General features: G+C 35.9%; 1 protein-coding gene across 2 annotated transcripts in view; it reads right to left on the bottom strand.

Moving 5' to 3' along the window:
* The window catches only part of LOC310737716 (MAM domain-containing glycosylphosphatidylinositol anchor protein 2), a 194,891-nt gene that overhangs the window by 56,191 nt on the left and 120,876 nt on the right, over positions 1 to 17,824 (bottom strand). For both annotated transcript variants that reach the window (XR_014536877.1, XM_083562244.1), the window contains exons 7-8: positions 13,065 to 13,394; positions 3,369 to 3,662 (exon numbers count right to left, since the gene is read on the bottom strand). Coding sequence is in view for 1 of the 2 variants with exons in the window: in XM_083562244.1 (XP_083418370.1) it covers positions 3,369 to 3,662; positions 13,065 to 13,394 (624 nt within the window). In the remaining variant the exon portion in view is untranslated. The remainder of the gene's footprint in view (positions 1 to 3,368; positions 3,663 to 13,064; positions 13,395 to 17,824) is intronic.

The raw sequence follows: 17,824 nt of genomic DNA, 5'->3' as shown, positions 1-17,824 counted from the left end.
TTCTTAATTCTGTTCATAGCTCGAAGTGTATGCATTTGCATAGATATCGTAGCGGATCTTTGGCCGTAATGCAGGAGTGCAGGGTAGTGGCAGTGAATACATTAAAGCTTTATATTAAAGCCACCTTAGCAAAACTAAAGCTGGATTTTCTACTGCACACATCTCAGTAAATGCCTAATCCACTCCAAATTGCAATTGCCCAGGAGAGTTACTGGACTTTACTACAATGTACCAATTTCTTTGAAGAGCTCTCAAAACCAAATTATTTGTGGACTGATAACATGCATTTTACCTTTGACCTTCAGCAGATTTTACAGATTTAATATTAAGGTTTTTTTTTCCTTCTGTGCTGAGGCAAAATGTAAAAAACATTTTTCCACACAGAACTATAATAGGTAGAGATTCAACAAACTGAGGATGAGTTCACATTTTTTTTTGGTGTTTTCTGATGCTGATTCTGAAACCAGCTGTGTCTCTGCTACATATCTATATGTGCTATGGTCTACTTTGTAGACCACCAGTTTGGTTTCCTTCAGAAGCACAATTGCCCAGGAGAGTTACTGGACTTTACTACAATGTACCAATTTCTTTAAAGAGCTCTCAAACCCAAATTATTTGTGGACTGATAACATGCATTTTACCTTTGACCTTCAGCAGATTTCACAGATTTAATATTAAGTATTGCAGATCAGTATGTTCTGTAGTGAGTTTGATTGTTTCTCAGTCCAGAGTAGTTTATCAGGGCTTTTCCTTTTTAGGGAAAAATATCTTAAATTATCTAAAATGTTTACCCAAATGCTTTCCTGTGTGTTGAGTCACAGTCATGGTGACTGGTACAAGGTTAGGAAACTAGAACACTAGATCTGAACAAACCCATCCTGGCAATCATCTATTCTGTCACAGAATCACATTTACAAATGTAACATTCCATTTCTAAAACATTTACTGAACACGCCATAACATTATAACTAATGCAATTGAATACAAAAAGTTACAAAAGGATGTTTATTGCATGCAATAAAATGAAACTTAAACCTAAATGTCATTACAAATACTTATGTAGCATTTAATAATGTGATTCTCCCATTCCAAAATAGATAATTTTTCCCCAGTCCAATGTGTTTAATTCTTCTGAAACCTTAGTGATTCATGATAAATTATTACACAACATGCATTTTAACCATTTATGGTAAAATTTTATATTATTGTACACTTATGTTATGACAGTTTCAAACAGTCATTCTGTCACCAGATTTTTTTCTTTTTCATTCTTCCGTAGTCGATAATGAATAAATAAATTAATAATGTCTGGCCTTCTGTGCTGAGGCAAAATGTAAAGAACATTTTTCCACACAGAACTATAATATGTAGAGATTCAACAAACTGAGGATGAGTACACATTTTTTTGGTGTTTGCTGATGCTGATTCTGAAACCAGCTGTGTCTCTGCTACATTTCCATATGTGCTACTGGCACTTTCATCTGTTTTGGCAAATCCAGCATTCAATTATCAGTTAGGAGGAGACAAATTTACTTTAGAGAGATATTAACAGATAAATGTTTAATAATTAATGAAATTAGTCTCATTTGAGATCTACCAAATCCCTGAGTAAAACCCATGTCCCGTCTTAGCCAAGCTGATCTAAATCACTTCATGTTTACTAATCACCAAAACTTACTGGCAAACTGTTATGAAAAGTGCACTAATAGCACAAACTGAATGCACAGCAGCCAACAACCAAAAGAAGCAGAAGCAGGTCACTTTGCTGTCTGCCAGCTATGATGATATAACTGTTCAGCTAAAAATGTAACATGAGACAGTAGGTAAAAGACCAGTATACTGTTTATTTCCTTCCCCGTATTGATTAAAATGAGAACCATAGCATGCAAGCCCTTTGCTTTCAAAAGTGCACGCACTCAGCTTGTTCCTTATGCTGAGACCTGTTTTAAAGGAAGTGCATTAGCTAGCTGCATTAGTTATCTTGGATAGAGTAGTGTTGCCGTGGCGAATGGATTTTGTTTTACAAAATAGTTTGGTTTAAATGTGAATAAAATCTGTTGTTTTTATTGCAACAGGATTTCAGTTAGCACTGTCTGATAGCAGCTAATCATCAAGAATTGTGCACTGGGCAAGGGCTATTAGTTTCACTTGCCGGCTAAGCAGTTGTTGCTTTATTTTCATGCTTAGCTTGCATCACTATTGCTGTGTGCCAGAGGTAATGAACATTGTTTTGTTTTGACCATTAATTATAAAATGCTTCCAGATCGCTGTCATGCCTGTTGACTGTTCATTAGCATGGGAACACACTGTACATTTGCCTTATATTATTTTGCAGAGTATCATCTGATATCAGATATTGGTAGCCCCTCTTTTATAAATATTAGTACAAGTAAATAAGATATGTAGTGGACCACCACCGGTATTGATATCAATGCACCCTTAATGATTTTTTTCTTTCTTGAATAAAATATTTTTATGCACTTGTTATCAGTGGTGGACAGTAACAGAGTAAATGTATTTCATAAAGTAGCTTTTTCATGTATGTACACTATACTGAAGTATTTGCATTTGGGGAGACATTTACTTTAACTGCACCACATTTCAAAGTCAAATATATTTTTGCTCAACTACATTTGGGAACATTTTTGTATTCATTTATGAGTGGATAAAAACTTAACTGGTCAAACACGCAGCAAGCCACTAATCAGGGTCGAGCATGCGCTCTGTTTTGAACGTGTTTTTATCTACTTATCACCAACATACAGTTTAGTATCAGTTCAACAGCAAGCAGAACATTTTAAGAGGAATAAATGATGGAAGAAACTCCTGATTCTAACTTGCCTGTGGCCTTATTTGCACAATTCTTTTAAAGGTTTTGGACTCATGATAATTGTAATTGATCTCAATCAAATTTATTGATGAATTATTATCATTCAAATAATATATGCTAAAAGTAAAATTTGAGTAATTTTACATAAACTGTGTTGATTAAGCAAAGAGTCTTGTACCAAAAATAATAATAGGATTATTAAAGCCATAATAAATCATAGTTCATTGGATACTTAAGTACATTTGAAGGCTCCACTTTAACTACAAGATTTGTGTACTTGATCCAACACTGCTTGATATTAGCCTTAGATTACATACAATATCCGCTGCTCAAGTTCATAAAAAAGAGTTAACATACTAGAGCAAGCACATGCAGTAAATATAAACGTTATTTAAATAGATACCAGCACTACTCCCAGGAACAGAACTATTACAGAAAAGGAATTGCCACCTAACCAATTAGATTACTGAGTACAGAAGTGCTCTTGTATCATAATAAATATCCCTTCCAAAAAAATTCACAAATATGGGACACTTACACTGCACTATGAGCTCCACCAGGGCTTCCCGAGGTTTGACGTTGAAGCCATTGTACTGGCTGGTCTGGCAGCGGTAGGATCCACTCATCTCCCGAGACACGTTGATGATGCGCAGAACACCGTCATAGCTTTCCATCTGCATGCTTCCGTCTGGCATCGGCACCTCTTTATCAACCCGTGACCACAAGATGATGGGCTTGGGCTTTCCTGAAACAAGGCACTCCAGCTCCACCGTCTCTCCTTCCCGCACTACCAGTGGGGACTTGCCCCGTGGCACGGTCAGATTGGGGGGAACTAACAAAGAGAAAAGCAGAGGAGGGACTGATAAAGGGCTCTGGAACACTTACAAACTTGGTTGTGTATAATGTTCTGTAGCAACAGGCTGTGCTCACGTGTATAGTGTGTGGGTGTTTTTTTTTTTTGTGTGTAAAAGTTTCAGCAATGCACCAAACATAAAATTTTAATTACAAATGAATGTTTGATTTTAAGCCTGGAGCAGATGAATGCAAAAATGACATTAACAGTCAGAATACTGATAAACGTATATAAAATATATTAATATTAAAAGTGCATAAACTAAATCTTTAACCATTTTACAAAAGCTTATACAAGTTTCTCAAAATCAAAGCTACAAGATAATCCAAAAAAAATACTAATGCATGATTGATATGCATTTAAATAAAGTTTGAACGTTGAATGATTTTAGAAAAAAACAGGCCTGTTTATGGCTGCATTGCCGTGCTGCATTAGAAAAAGCACAGCAACAAAACCAATCTATATGGACAACCAGGTGAGATAACATTTAAGAGCAATCAAATGAATTAGCTGTCTGATGAATTGGATAAGGCGCATTGCTAATAAACGTATGCTGAACAGTAACCTAATGGAATCAAGAATAATAGCATTTTATGATCTTTTCTTCAGTTCCTTTTGTATTGTTCAGACATTTCAAAAATACCCCTCACTCGAAGCTCAAGGACTGGACTCTCTGTACCTCTCTATTATCTCACAAGGCAGGCAAAACAAAAAAGAAATGTGAAAATCGATGAAATTATAGAAAATTTGCACAAGGCACTGTCATATAAGCTGCTTTTTGGTGAGTATAATTATTCTTTGTTCCTTTACATACTAGATTTAAACACTGGAGTAGAACAGCACAGCGCTGCTTAATGACGGAAGCTATTCTAGTTTATTAGCAATGTCCTGAAAACAAGCTGTAATGAACAGCCGTTAGACTAATGGAGAACGGCCTGACCTAAGCTCAGCACCAGGCCATTAAGCACCGGCCACCTTTTCTACCAAAAGGCTGTAAATGCACCAACACCGGCTAGCAATTAGGGATGTTTGGGCTAGCGGCTGCTCTCACTGGCCCACAGTAATGAAATCCTGCTCCATAACAGCTATTATGGAAAGCCCGAAGGATCTATCATCACTGTAGAGAAGCCTGCTGAAATAGTACCTGAGAGAAAAGTAGCTGAGATATAACCGCATTTCTTTTTTTAGCCAGCATAAACCCTATGCCACTGGTGCGATTCATGCTCACTTATGATACGATTTTCAAGCTTCTTATTACTTGAATTTCAGGCATGTTTCTGCTTTCATCTGTTTATCATTTATGCCCTGGGTATAAGTTTTGCTCAAATGATTCGTGCATGTTTTGTCCTTGGCTAAGGCTACAAAGCGCAGCTTAGAGACAAGCATTTCTTACAAAGTCGAACAGTTTTAAACCTCACAACTGCTTATTTTCCTTGGATGTGACTGGAACTTCACCACATTTCTAAAAGTTCCTTCAACGGTTAGCATTTTACAAGAAATGAATTGTTTAAAAAGCATCAAACAGCATTCAGCTTGGAATCAGTCCAGCTAAGAAACGCTGCAACAAGACAATTAAATAAATAAACCTGACACAGAGCTTTGAAACAAGTGGAATGGCATCATCCCTTATTGCCATAGCAACACAGCTTGTCAGTTTTTTCCTCTATATGCACATATTGTATGTGTACATGTGCCTAAACTATAAGCCATGCATCCTGCGAGTTTACCTGATAAAAGCCACTAAAATGCCAAGCTTGTATGTATTGTACATGTGCGTGTATTCGATGAGAGACAATCCTTTTTTTCTGAGCAGGGCTTCAGAAAGAGCTTTTACAGTTGACAGACTAGCGGTGGAGTGGAAAGTGGAAGCTTCAGAATTATGTCAGTAAATAAAAAACTGCCAGGCATGACATTAATTCGAAGTGTAACCATTTGGGATAAAATATGCACACCTCCTGTTTCCCAATTTTTAATCAAATTTCTGAAATCTACTGAATGAGCGTAATCTCAGGTGTGCACTGTAAAGGGCATGAGAAATATTTGAGGAATATACATGTCTACAAAAAGCTGCAATTGGCAAATATTAGGAAAGAAAAGCTTGAGAAGAAGAGAGAGAGAGAGAGAGAGAGAGAGAGAGAGAGAAAGAGAGAGAAAGAGAGAGAGAGAGAGAGAGAGAGAGAGAGAGAGAGAGAGAGAGAGAGAGAGAGAGAGAAAGAGAGAGAGAGAGAGGGAGAGACAGCAATAAAATGCCTAGATGAAAATGTATAAAGCAATAGAAAAATTGATAAATCTCATATTCGTATTGATTTTCTAATATTGTGCCTTCAGAATTTCATGAACTCAGCAAAACCTTGAACAGCTTTGTTATCACTTACCCGCCTGTTTGTGTTGAAACAGACTGTACTTTTTTTTTCCGATTGTATCTGGCTTGCCTGCCTGCCTGCCTGCCTGCCAGCCAGAAATTCTAAATAAATTGGGTGCATTAGGACACAAGAACAGAACAGCGTATAGTTCAATTATAGATATATCATGAATTTGAGACCTTAAGGTAGCTGTAGGACATTTTCCTCCTCTCAAAACTATTTGGGGCAATCCAGAAGTTTGGAACATGCGAGCCAAAAAACAGTGTCACAGAAAGTTTAGCTGCATTTTTCCAAATCACTTACTCTCTGCTTATAACTTCACTGCTAATTTATCTCTTGTTTCAGCACTTGTTGCAAACATGAACACAGGATTCAAAGCAATCGTTAAGAAGCAGAAAACGCACTGCATTTCAGGAAACACAGGAGGTGGTGAGTAAAATCTACAAAGCAAAAAGCCAACTATAGGAACTGATAAAACAGCATACTAAAACATGTACAAGACTTTATTCAAGAAGCATTGAAGAAAAATACTGATATCTTCATAACTAGGATATCGTCCTAGCTGAACTGCACAAAAAAAAGGAGAAAAAGACCACAGCAGTAGCTCCATTCCCCAGCTAATTGGATTGCTTAAGCAGAACTAGGCTTCACCCTACAGCACTTTATTCAAAGAAAACCTAGCGATGCAGTTCCCTGAACTTACTGACCAATGCATTGAGAAAGTGTGTGTAATGAGTAAAAATCACAGCTCTGTCATGTTGCTGAATAGCACAATGTTCCAGACAGTCTTTTACAAGGTTTGCAGGAATTTTCCTTCAGTAGTTTCACATTCCATTCCTTCTAGCCTTCTTTTGACACAAGAAGGGCTAAAGGTTGATAAGGGCTAGATTGACAATATTTAAAATAATAACGTAGATAGAAAAAAAAATGTGGGAAACGGATGTTATAAAACAAGGTTTATTCATTTTAAATATCATAAGTAAAGAGTTTAAAAAATAGAGAACAAAATATCATTGAATTGGATGATTGGACATTGAACTGGTGTTCAATGATTAGATGTTTCTACACAATGGTGATCAATAATTGGTCACTAGGAACCATGTTGATTGGTGATCAGTTAGTGGGAACAATACTGACAAGTAATTAGAGAGTGATTAGTGATCGGTCTTTTGGGTATAGAACCTCGTGGAAGTACAACTCAGGCTTTACACAATCATGGTCAAGTCGAGAATACCTGCTCTCTCAGTGGGAAGAAACAGCAGAAGCTGAAGAACTACACAGAGAATAGAACAGATGCTAACATCTGGTCAAAACAGAACTATATTTGTAGTCACTTTTCTTTTCATCAAAGAATAAATAAATAAAGCTGAAGAGGGATAAAATGTAATCAATCTAGTGATTCTCAAGTTTCAACTCTGGTCACTGTTTAAGGTGTTTGTTGTGGAATTTCTTCCTCATATTAACATGAAAAGAAGAAACAAATAATAAGACCAATGTGAACAGTGCAAATGGTGGATAAACTGTTTATTACTATACTTTTTTCACACGTTTCTTTTTTAAGTTTAGCATGACATCATCTATAAGAAATAATCTTAACTTTATTAATTACTGGTAAATAAGAACGCTACTTACTTAGCTTGTATGATTAAATAGTTAGCTTTATTACACTCAGTAGTTATTAGAAACATATTCAAACACAAAAGTTTTTTCCACTATGAAGACCATGATTTAAAGATATAAATATAAAAATGGGGCATAAAAAAACCCTGTGAAATGCTCTAAATAACCCTTGCCATTTATTTAAATTATTTTATATTAAATGAAACAAAGCTCTCAGGTTAATCAGCCTTGATACCTTTCACCTGTGACAAGTCCTTTTGTTAATGCTTTCTATTTGTAGATAAGTGGAAGCAAAACCTGCAGACCTTCAACTTAATGGCTTTGATTACAAGTCTGATGGATTCTGCATTCACTCTAAAGGTTGAAGAAACAGTCATGTTGATTGAACATAGAAAAGAAAAAACTGTCTTGGACAGCCTCGTTGTCCTTTCCGAGTCTTCCTAAGGGCCTCATGCTTAAATGTACAGACTTACGCAAAGATTAATTGCCTGGTGGCCGAAAGTAGCGTCCAGCCTGCTCACTACAGCTTCATTAAAGCCAGAGAGCAAAATGAAGATTAATTACATTTTACCCCATTCCACAAAATTGAGCCAACTCTCCCTTTCCATGGGTTTCATCACTCTTTTTTACCATTCTACCACTCAAGGGGGAAAATCCTCAGTACTTGTTTGGATACTTTTCATGAATAAATCATACTGCTCAAATTGAAATTGGATTCATTTCCATTTGCAAAGGAAATATATTTGCATTTATTTTCAAAACATGTGCTGATAGAAATTTAAATATATTTACATATATATTTTAATTTAAATACATGTAGACAAAAACATATATGCTATAGACAATTTATAACCAATTTCCTCCACCATCTCACTCTCAGCATTTTCGTTGCAGTCTAGGGTGTGTAGGAGCATAAAAAGAAATGTGTTCAAACACTGATTATTCTGGGTTCAATCTCATTGCAAACATTTTCACAGCATAAAACCCGGGAAGGCCTGCCTCTTAATTGCTGATAAATGCTTTTATTAAGACTTGCATTGGTTTTAAATGGCCTTGCATTTTAACCCTTTCCGAAATACAAAACATACATCCAACATAAAACAGTTTATTCGTAACAGCATCCAGGATGTAAACACATTGACTTATGCTTATAACAGCCTTAGTCTCACTAAATTAAGCTAAGTGCAAATAAATATGTGTGTGTGTGTGTGTGTGTGTGTGTGTGTATATATATATATATATATATATATATATATATATATATATATATATATATATATATATATGTATATATATATATATATATATATATATATATATATATATATATATATATATATATATATATATTCACTGTGGTTCCAATCTCGCGCCATTGATTTGTTGCGGAATTCCATTTGCCACGTAACCACCGCGATAAAAAGGGGATTACTGTAGTATTATATAAATATATTACTATATAACAAAATATATTATTTTTTATTATTATTATTATAATTATTATGCACAGCTCTTACATTATTGCTCTCGCAGCAATCATTGCTAATATTTTTCCTGTGAAATCATACATACAGTAGGGATTTGTATGGTGAACTATGGTGAATTTACCTTCATTTATTATTTTTTCGAATAAGACTTCAGTGTCAGTGGATTGCAACAGTCAGCGGTAAATTTTTCTACAAGTTCTGCTGTTTTCCTATAACGTGAAAAGCTCGTTTTTATTTTGTCTATAATTTTATTATTTTGTCACAAGAGATGCTGATAGGGAAAAGCTGTGTATAGCTGCTTTAATACCAGCAATAACTGTTGTTTTTGATGTTATGTGATTGTGCCAAAACCTTAAACATAAATGAAAAGAATAGAATGAATAAATAAATAAAGAGTATATGATAATACATAATTAATTTCTTGTAGTTCTCCCAGTTTAAAAATATTTTTTATTTTGTTTTACTCCATGAAAGTCCCTTTCAATTGCTCCTTTCAAGCCCATCTCACATACATAAATCTTTGACTTTTATTCATTTTCCTAAGGTGTGCTCAGAACCATTGTTTTTATTTAACTGATGCATCCAAAACACAGGTTTTTACTATTTAAATGACAACAAGAAAACAAAAATGGCAGGCACGCTTCATTTTGCAGTTCAAGTGAATGTGGGATTATTAAAAGATTACATTCTCCCTGTTTTGAAATTATATTGGAAGGTCAAGACCAGTGTTGTGCTAGTTACTGAAAACTAGTAACTAGTTACAGTTACTTGTTACTTCATCCAAAAATGAAGTAACAAGTAACTTTAAAAAATAAGTTGATTACTTACACCAAAAAGTAATGCGTTACTTTTAAAAGTAACTTTTTAGTTACTTTTTTAAAGAACGTTCTTTAATGTTCTTATTAATATGCGTTATGGTCTACAAACACAAAACTGACTTAAACACAAAGTCATTTTTAAACACTATTTTATTTAATTCAGACCAGCACAAACTGATTATATCACAAGGATTTCTGAAACTAAAGCCAAAACTAAAGTGGCTTCTGCATCATAAAAGCTGTTGTGTTGAGCTCTTAAAAATGTTCCTTTCACAGCTGAAGTATGAAAAATATCAACAATGTAGAACAGAACACCGGGTTAGCTTTTAGCTTCTAGCATGGAACATGGAGTTCCTGGAGGAGCTTCAACAGATTGGAGTTGCTGTTTATCGCAGTAAAAACAAGCTTCGAACCAGAAAGACACAGTTTACATTTGACTTAAAATTTTTTGTCTTTATGCTCAACTAAAGTGAAATAATAAGCGTATTTCCACTTTAAAAACTCGTCTTGCTCTCGCCTCGACTCGCCATTACTGCCGCACAGACCTGAATAAACGGAGACACGCCTACAGCGCGTCTTTTTTGTGTATACAAAGGGTAATCCGGTAATCCACCAATCCTACAATGTGTCCTGCTGTAAACAGGTTAGACTGTAGTCTACACTCCAGCCGAAATTCATTCATTTATAAAAGTTACGGGTAACGCACCATACGGTAACGGTAACGGAGTTACTTTATTTTTAAAAGTAACGCGTTACAGTATTATTTACTGTCAAAAGTAACGCGTTACTGGTAACGCGTTACTGCCCAACACTGGTCAAGACAAATGCTGGTGCAAATATGGTAGAGAGCTGATAAACAGAAGCCTGCTTTAAAATCCAAAACCTAGTGCATTTTGTAAAATATCTAAGCCATCTGCATACGTTTATGTGAGAATATATCTCACTTAATACTACATCGCTTACCTAAAACTTAATCTATTTACGTGGCTTTGTGTTAGGAGTTGTCATTACGTACTCGCTGACCAATTTATTGCAGATTAACATTCTTGCAATCATTCAGAAAATCACCTGTCAGCAACGCACTAGATTAGATGCAGAGTTTCAGGCAATGCTTACACTAAAATCCGATTGAGGAAAAAAGTCATCTCATTGGCTTTGACCATAGCATGACTGTTAGTCCCAGACAAGCCGATTTGAGTGTTTCAAAAGCTGCTGATCTTGTGGGATTTTCATGTACAACAAACTATAAAGATAAGCATAGAGGAGGAAAGGTGCTGCTGATTAGACAGGCCACATAAGAATAATAACTGATTTGAGCTGACAGGGAGACTACTGCAACTCAAATAATCCCGCTTTACAACTGTGATGAGCAGAATAGCATCTCAGAATGCATGTCTCGAAAAAAAAAACCCAAAAAAACAAACCTGCAGTGTTTTGACATATTTGCCTTCAATTGGCCAGTTGGATTATTTCATAGCACTCAAGTTGTCTTTTTTTTTTGCTGCTCCCATTAGGGGTCACCATAGGGGATCATTCGTCTCCATATTACTCTCTCATATACGCCTGCCTCTTTTAAAACAACGACCTGCATGTCTTCCCTCACCACATTCATAAACCTCCTCTTTGGCCTTCCTCTTTTCTCCTTCCTGGCAGGTCCATCCTGAACATTCTGGTAATTTTACTTTCTGTGAATGTAGAGTCAACAGCAACTAGGTAGATTCCTCTATAAATGTTAAGTGCTGTGAAGGCAAGTAAGTGATTCTTTCAGATTAACAACAAAGGTGGTGCTTTCATATTTGCCACATGTACTTTACAGAACAGTAAAATTCTTTCTCTGCATATCCCAGCGATGTTAGGAGCACAGAGTCAGCCATGATACAGAGCCCCAAGATTACAGAGCGTTAAGGGCCATTCTAAGGCGCCCAAGAGTGGCAGCTTGGCAATACTGGGTCTTGAACCCCCAACCTTCCAATCAATAACCAAAAGCCTGAACCACTGAGCTTCCACCTCCCAAACCCCCCCCACAAAAATCACTTTCAACTAAATATTTATTACGATTAGCTAAACCCTTTTAAATCAATAAAAATCATTTGATGTTTAAACTGTAATGGAACATGCACTGCTTGAAAAGTGGCTTTAGTAATGCACCCCCTGTTAGCTATTTAATTCAATTCAATTCAGCTTAATTTATATAGCACTTTACAAATGAACATTGTTCCAGTGCAGCTTTACAGAGATAAAGAGGTTATAAAGTTGGAATGTATACATTTAGTATTCAAAGTTAGTATTCAATGCTTTAATCAAACCACATATATTTTTACAATCATAAACGTTAGTTTCAGTGCCATTTAGACAGCTATATACCATCCAAAGCAAGGCCCTTTTTAAAAACATGTATTTGAGTACTTCAGACATTCATTCACTTCTTGCTTTAAAAATTTCTAAAATAAAGTGTGATTTTACAAACTGACTAAGAAAATCACTGAAAGGCAGCAGACGACCAGCCAGATGGAAGATGAAAGCCTTGCATTCTGGTAGGATTCCTACAGGTCACGCAATGTTTCCTTAGCCCGCGCATTGATCTGGTTCTCCTCCCACTAGTCCAAGATAAGCATGGTGACACAGTATGGATAGATGGAAGCTTATTGATTAACTCAATGAGTGCTAATTAGAAAGGTAAGCTTTTTTTCTCCTGCCTCTTTCTTCCTTCCACTTCCTCCATCTCCAAACACATCCTTAATGGTTTACTGCATGAATGGATACATCTTACATAAAAACCTACACATATAATGTAGCTTTAAATGTTAGGATCTTCAAAATGCACACATATTTCACAGTGTACAGTATATAGAACTACAGGTCTGGTTACATTTTGAGGGAAAAAAAAGGTCTCACTATTAGGGAAAAAATTGGTGTGGAAAAAACAGCACAGTAAACCCCTAACTGAAGTGCTGTTATGAAACCTGCCCATATTGGCATAGCAGTTCTCCCTGACAGCATGTAGACTTTAATTACTTTGACATGTGAAGTGCAATACTAAACGTGTGGGTGGTGATCCAGCAGCTCAGGCCAGCAAGTGTGTGTAAGGCTCACCAGTGGTGGAAGAGATGTTAACGTCAATGCTAATCTCGGGGATGCCCCCGCCTCTGAGCGACGCCACACAGGTGTAAGTGCCAAAGTCAGTGAACTTCAGATCGATGATGTCCAAGTTGGTTGTTCCTGGGGAGATTTCAGGGTCAGTCTGTGTAATGACCATGCGTTCAGAGCTGCGCAGAGCTCGGCCGTTCTTCAGCCAGCTGAACTGCAGTTCCTCAGGAGGTGTCGCCTCCACCTGGCACGAGATCTTCACTTCGCGGCCGATCTGGATGTTGTCATCGTTGTGGTATGGGTCAGGAGTGATCCAAAAGCGTCCCTTTTTCAGCGCTGGAAAAGAAAATAGGTAAACAAGAATTAGCCTGCGAATGAGTCTCGTAAAAGCCTAAGTAATATTTGTTTTCTTTTCACTATGAGCTTTAATGCTTTAGAAACTACTTCTATCAACACTGCAATGTTATTGAACCCTAATGGTGTCAAGAATCTTCAAAATGATGATTTTCTATGTTTACTGCCAACCTATATGACTATTCCAGGACAACATGTGCTAATCAGCACATGAATATGAATAATAGACTGCAATGAATACGTTTAGTTGGGTTTGTTTGAAATTCATACAAATCTGCAGATATTAATCAAGTTACAGATACCTTCAGATACAAATCTAAATTAATTTCGTATGCAAAGTCATTCAAGCATTTCATCGACATTCCTAAGACATTATCAGTTTAAAATAAAAACGAGAGTATCGAGGAAACTGCCCATCAATTTGAAAAGAAAATTGAAAACGCATAGCAAAACGTAAGCAAATGGCAGCTCAGATGCAAAACAAGACCTTGCGCCTTTGTTTAAAATTGATCCCATCCTGAAAATAGATCCGCTCGCTAATTCATTGTTGTAATAATGTTGACATGTCCCTACAGAAGACTTCAATTTATATAAGTGATTAATTTCCACCCTGGTCCAATGATAGAAAATAGTGTCAATAAACCTTAATACAATGGGCTGACAATGACCTTTTTCAAATTGAATAAAAGGAATTTGAGACTCTTGTCAGTTAATCATGTGTTACTGGCTGTGCCGTGGAGAACAGTCTCGGCCACTGAGGCTATAGGATTAAATTCTATTCAAATAAAAAATTATTCAGCACAATAGGGAAATCGATATCAACAACAACTATTGCATTTCATGGAACTGATCAGGATTGCAGTATAAAAATGTATAATAAATTATAAATAAAAAACATTTAAAAATTAAAAACCCTGCCAGATATCCTGTCCAATTATATTGCATTTAGATTAAATTCAACTTTACTGTCATTGTGCAAAGTGCATGCACAGAGCCAACGAAATGCATTAGCATCTAACCAGAAATGTTTAATTGGCCCATTTGCAATAAATAGCAATATGTTAAATGAGGGTACGGGTCCATATGTACAGGGGTAAGATTGATTAATGTACAGAAGGTGCAGTAGGTAATAAGATGATATATATATATATATATATATATATATATATATATATATATATATATATATATATATACATGCATGAATAAAATCATGAAAATATATCTTATATAAAAATCATATATATATATATATATATATATATATATATATATATATATATATATATATATATATATATATATATATATATATATGTATATATATATATATATATATCTTACTAATGTTCAGATTAAACCATATTTAAAGTGAAAGGTGCTGCAAAATTGGTGTAAGAATCAAGAAGTACTTTCAAATGACATATTTAATAAATATCCTACCACAGATTAAACATCAGATTCACAAAATGTTCACTGTCAGGTCAACTTTTTAAAGTACAAAGTGTTCTGGTTTATTCACAGAGTTAAGGACATGGTGGTGGTGATGATATTTGCAATGAAGAATTTACACTTAGTGTGGCAAAGTCAATTTTCAGAACCCTAAGTGTGTTTCTGAGCTTGGGCATTTGTTTGTGCAAATCCTGTGAAGTAGCTTCCAGTGGATCACCTGATGGTTTGAGTTTTTTTTTAGAATAAATCCATTGTCTTCCAGAATTGAACAGTGAAGAGATCATGTATGCCACCAATAATGTCTTTATTTCAAATGGTTACTATGGGGCATGTTTGAGAAGAAACTAGAAGATAAGTGAAGCATTAAGTCTCATCAGTTTCGAATTAAATTAAATAGTTTTTCAGCGCTATAAACTCTGAACAGGTGAGACATGGAGAAACAGATCCTTTGTGGTTTAATCATGTTCAAACAGTCTGCTTTCAATTTTTTGATCACCAATTTACAAAAGTTGTCTCCTCGCTTTGCACCACACGCCCTCAAATCTTCTAGCACTGCTCGACTCAGAGATGATCCCACCATCTATCAAGGTAAGAGGTAGGTATACATCAAAACTCTACTCTGTTTTAGCGCCTAGGTGGTGAAATGAAATTCCCCTACATGTCCGAAAAGCCTTTCTTCAAACGATGGGTGAAAACCTACCTTCCTGAAACACTTGCATTTTCCTTGTTTGTTTTATGTCTTTACATAATGAAAAAAATGGTATGCTAAGTTTTCCACGTAGCGAACCAGTGTTGATTTATTGATTTATAGTGACTTCAATGCATTTTTGTACATCACTCTGGCTAAGGGCATCTGCTAAATGCTGTAAATGTTGTTAAAAAGGGTATATACAATTAAAAATATAAAATATATATGCAAATTTGTGCTGAATGTACATAATCTTATATGGACTAGTGCCTGCGGAAGATCTGCTACACTAGCAACACTCCTTTGCACTATAGCTAATGCGTTTCATACAATGGATATTCTGCCACAGTCATTTTTGTGTGCTTGTTTACATTCCTAAAATATTTTGTCTCCAGAACTCAGTATGCTAGTAGTCCCTCTTTACCAGTTTAGCATATGTATAGCTAGTGACTCTGAACACAGCAGAACACTGGATGATTGTCAAGCCTGCACCAAATTTGGCATTCATTTACCATCTGCAACTGAACATCTGCTGACAGCACACAGAGGAAAAAATGAAATGCCATTTATCTCTGTGCAACTATTATGACTAATTTAAGCCTTACCTTTATCTAAAACCACAAAAAAAACTTGAGGAAAAAAAGAGAGCCTGGGGATGATATGTCTATCGTTAATACTGTATTTTCAAAGTACAAAGCACTGCAGATCATCTAATATCAATAAGTAATCTGGGAGTGCTATAAGTTAGATGTGTAGGGCCATCTTAAACAAAAATCCTCTAAACTCATATTTGGAAATGACAAAACATTTGGGCTTGGAGACACAACAGAAGTGTGTATGACTTCATTACGCTCCAAAATGAAGAAGCTAGTCTGTAATCTGCATTAACCTTAATGAATAGTTCAACGTACAGAAATAGATTCATTTAGCACCTGTAGTGTGAGTGACCATAGCATTAAAGTCACCTTGGGGATGAGGGACATTTTTTTTCAAGCACAGAGAAGACACACAATTATGACTAGCACAACAATTTTTCTTTCGAATTCTGTTTTAAGATTAATTCTGGAAAATTTGATTCACATTAAAAATTCTTCACTTGCCTGCACCTCTGATCCCGAGTGCATTTAAACAGACCTTGTGTTTTAAGGTTTTTTTGTTTAAACACACCATTTTCGAAAGCGAGAGCGCACTTACATTTCTTCTTAAACTATTAACCACAAATGACTCACCTTGTACTTTGGGTGTTAATATGTAAGTCAACTACTTGATCTGCATGCTACTTTTGCTAAATTAGCTGAAATAATGATAAGGTATGATGTTTTCGTGTTCTGCAGGATCTTTAGTCAACACCACGGACAGGACATTGAAATACTTCCTAAATTGTTTCCAGTGCAGGTAGAGAGGCAGTATTGACTCTAATCCAGATATTCAGCATAGGATTAATGTTTCCATAGTCTGTAGTGGCAACACACACACCCAGGTTTATCTTGACTAGGGAATTTATTTTTGCACAAGTAGTGACAAACCTCAAAAAGCAAAGAGAGCAAAGAAGGAAGGATAGACATGAATCTATTAGCTGTCAGAGAATTGTTAGTCCATCCATCCGTGCAAAATCCTCATTAATATTACAGTGAAAAACAGCTCTTTTGCTATTGCCATTCAAAGTGTATGCTTTTGCTGCCGAGATGTTACATTAGTTCTACATTTTGCTGGAGGGAAACCACCACTTGGAAACATGATTAATATAAATATGCTTACAGTAAAATATCTGTAATGTTAGTGCTGCTAATTTGGTTGTTGGTGAATTTGTCTGCCATGTTGATATTGCAAAGGAATGTTACTCAATGGCAATTGGAAAAAATTTCTATTAACATAATGTACATGTATAAATAATGATATAATCTAATGTAGAAGAAGCTGTGACAGGGGTTCCCTGGTGGTCTAGTGGTTAGGATACGGCGCTCTCAACGCTGCGGCCCGGTTTCGATCCCCGGTCAGTGAACCAACCCCAGCCATTAGGGTTGCACAAGCCAGTGCACTCTTAGTGCCGGTCCCAAGCCCAGATAAATAGTGAGGGTTGCGTTAGGAAGGGCATCCGGCGTAAAAACATGTGCCAAATCAAACGTGCGGAAGATCCGCTGTGGCGACCCCTAACGGGAGTAGCTGAAAGAAAGTTTTTAGAAGACGCTGTGACAGAAAAAGTTCCTTATTACAATGCAGCTACACAGAAAGCAGTATTATTATGGACTAAAGTACTGCATAGTAAGGGTTA

The sequence above is a fragment of the Silurus aristotelis genome (assembly GCF_946808225.1).
Source record: "Silurus aristotelis genome assembly, chromosome: 15".
NCBI classification, from domain to species: domain Eukaryota; kingdom Metazoa; phylum Chordata; class Actinopteri; order Siluriformes; family Siluridae; genus Silurus; species Silurus aristotelis.
Note: the sequence above shows the minus strand (reverse complement) of the source record. Positions and strands in the feature narration are given on the sequence as shown.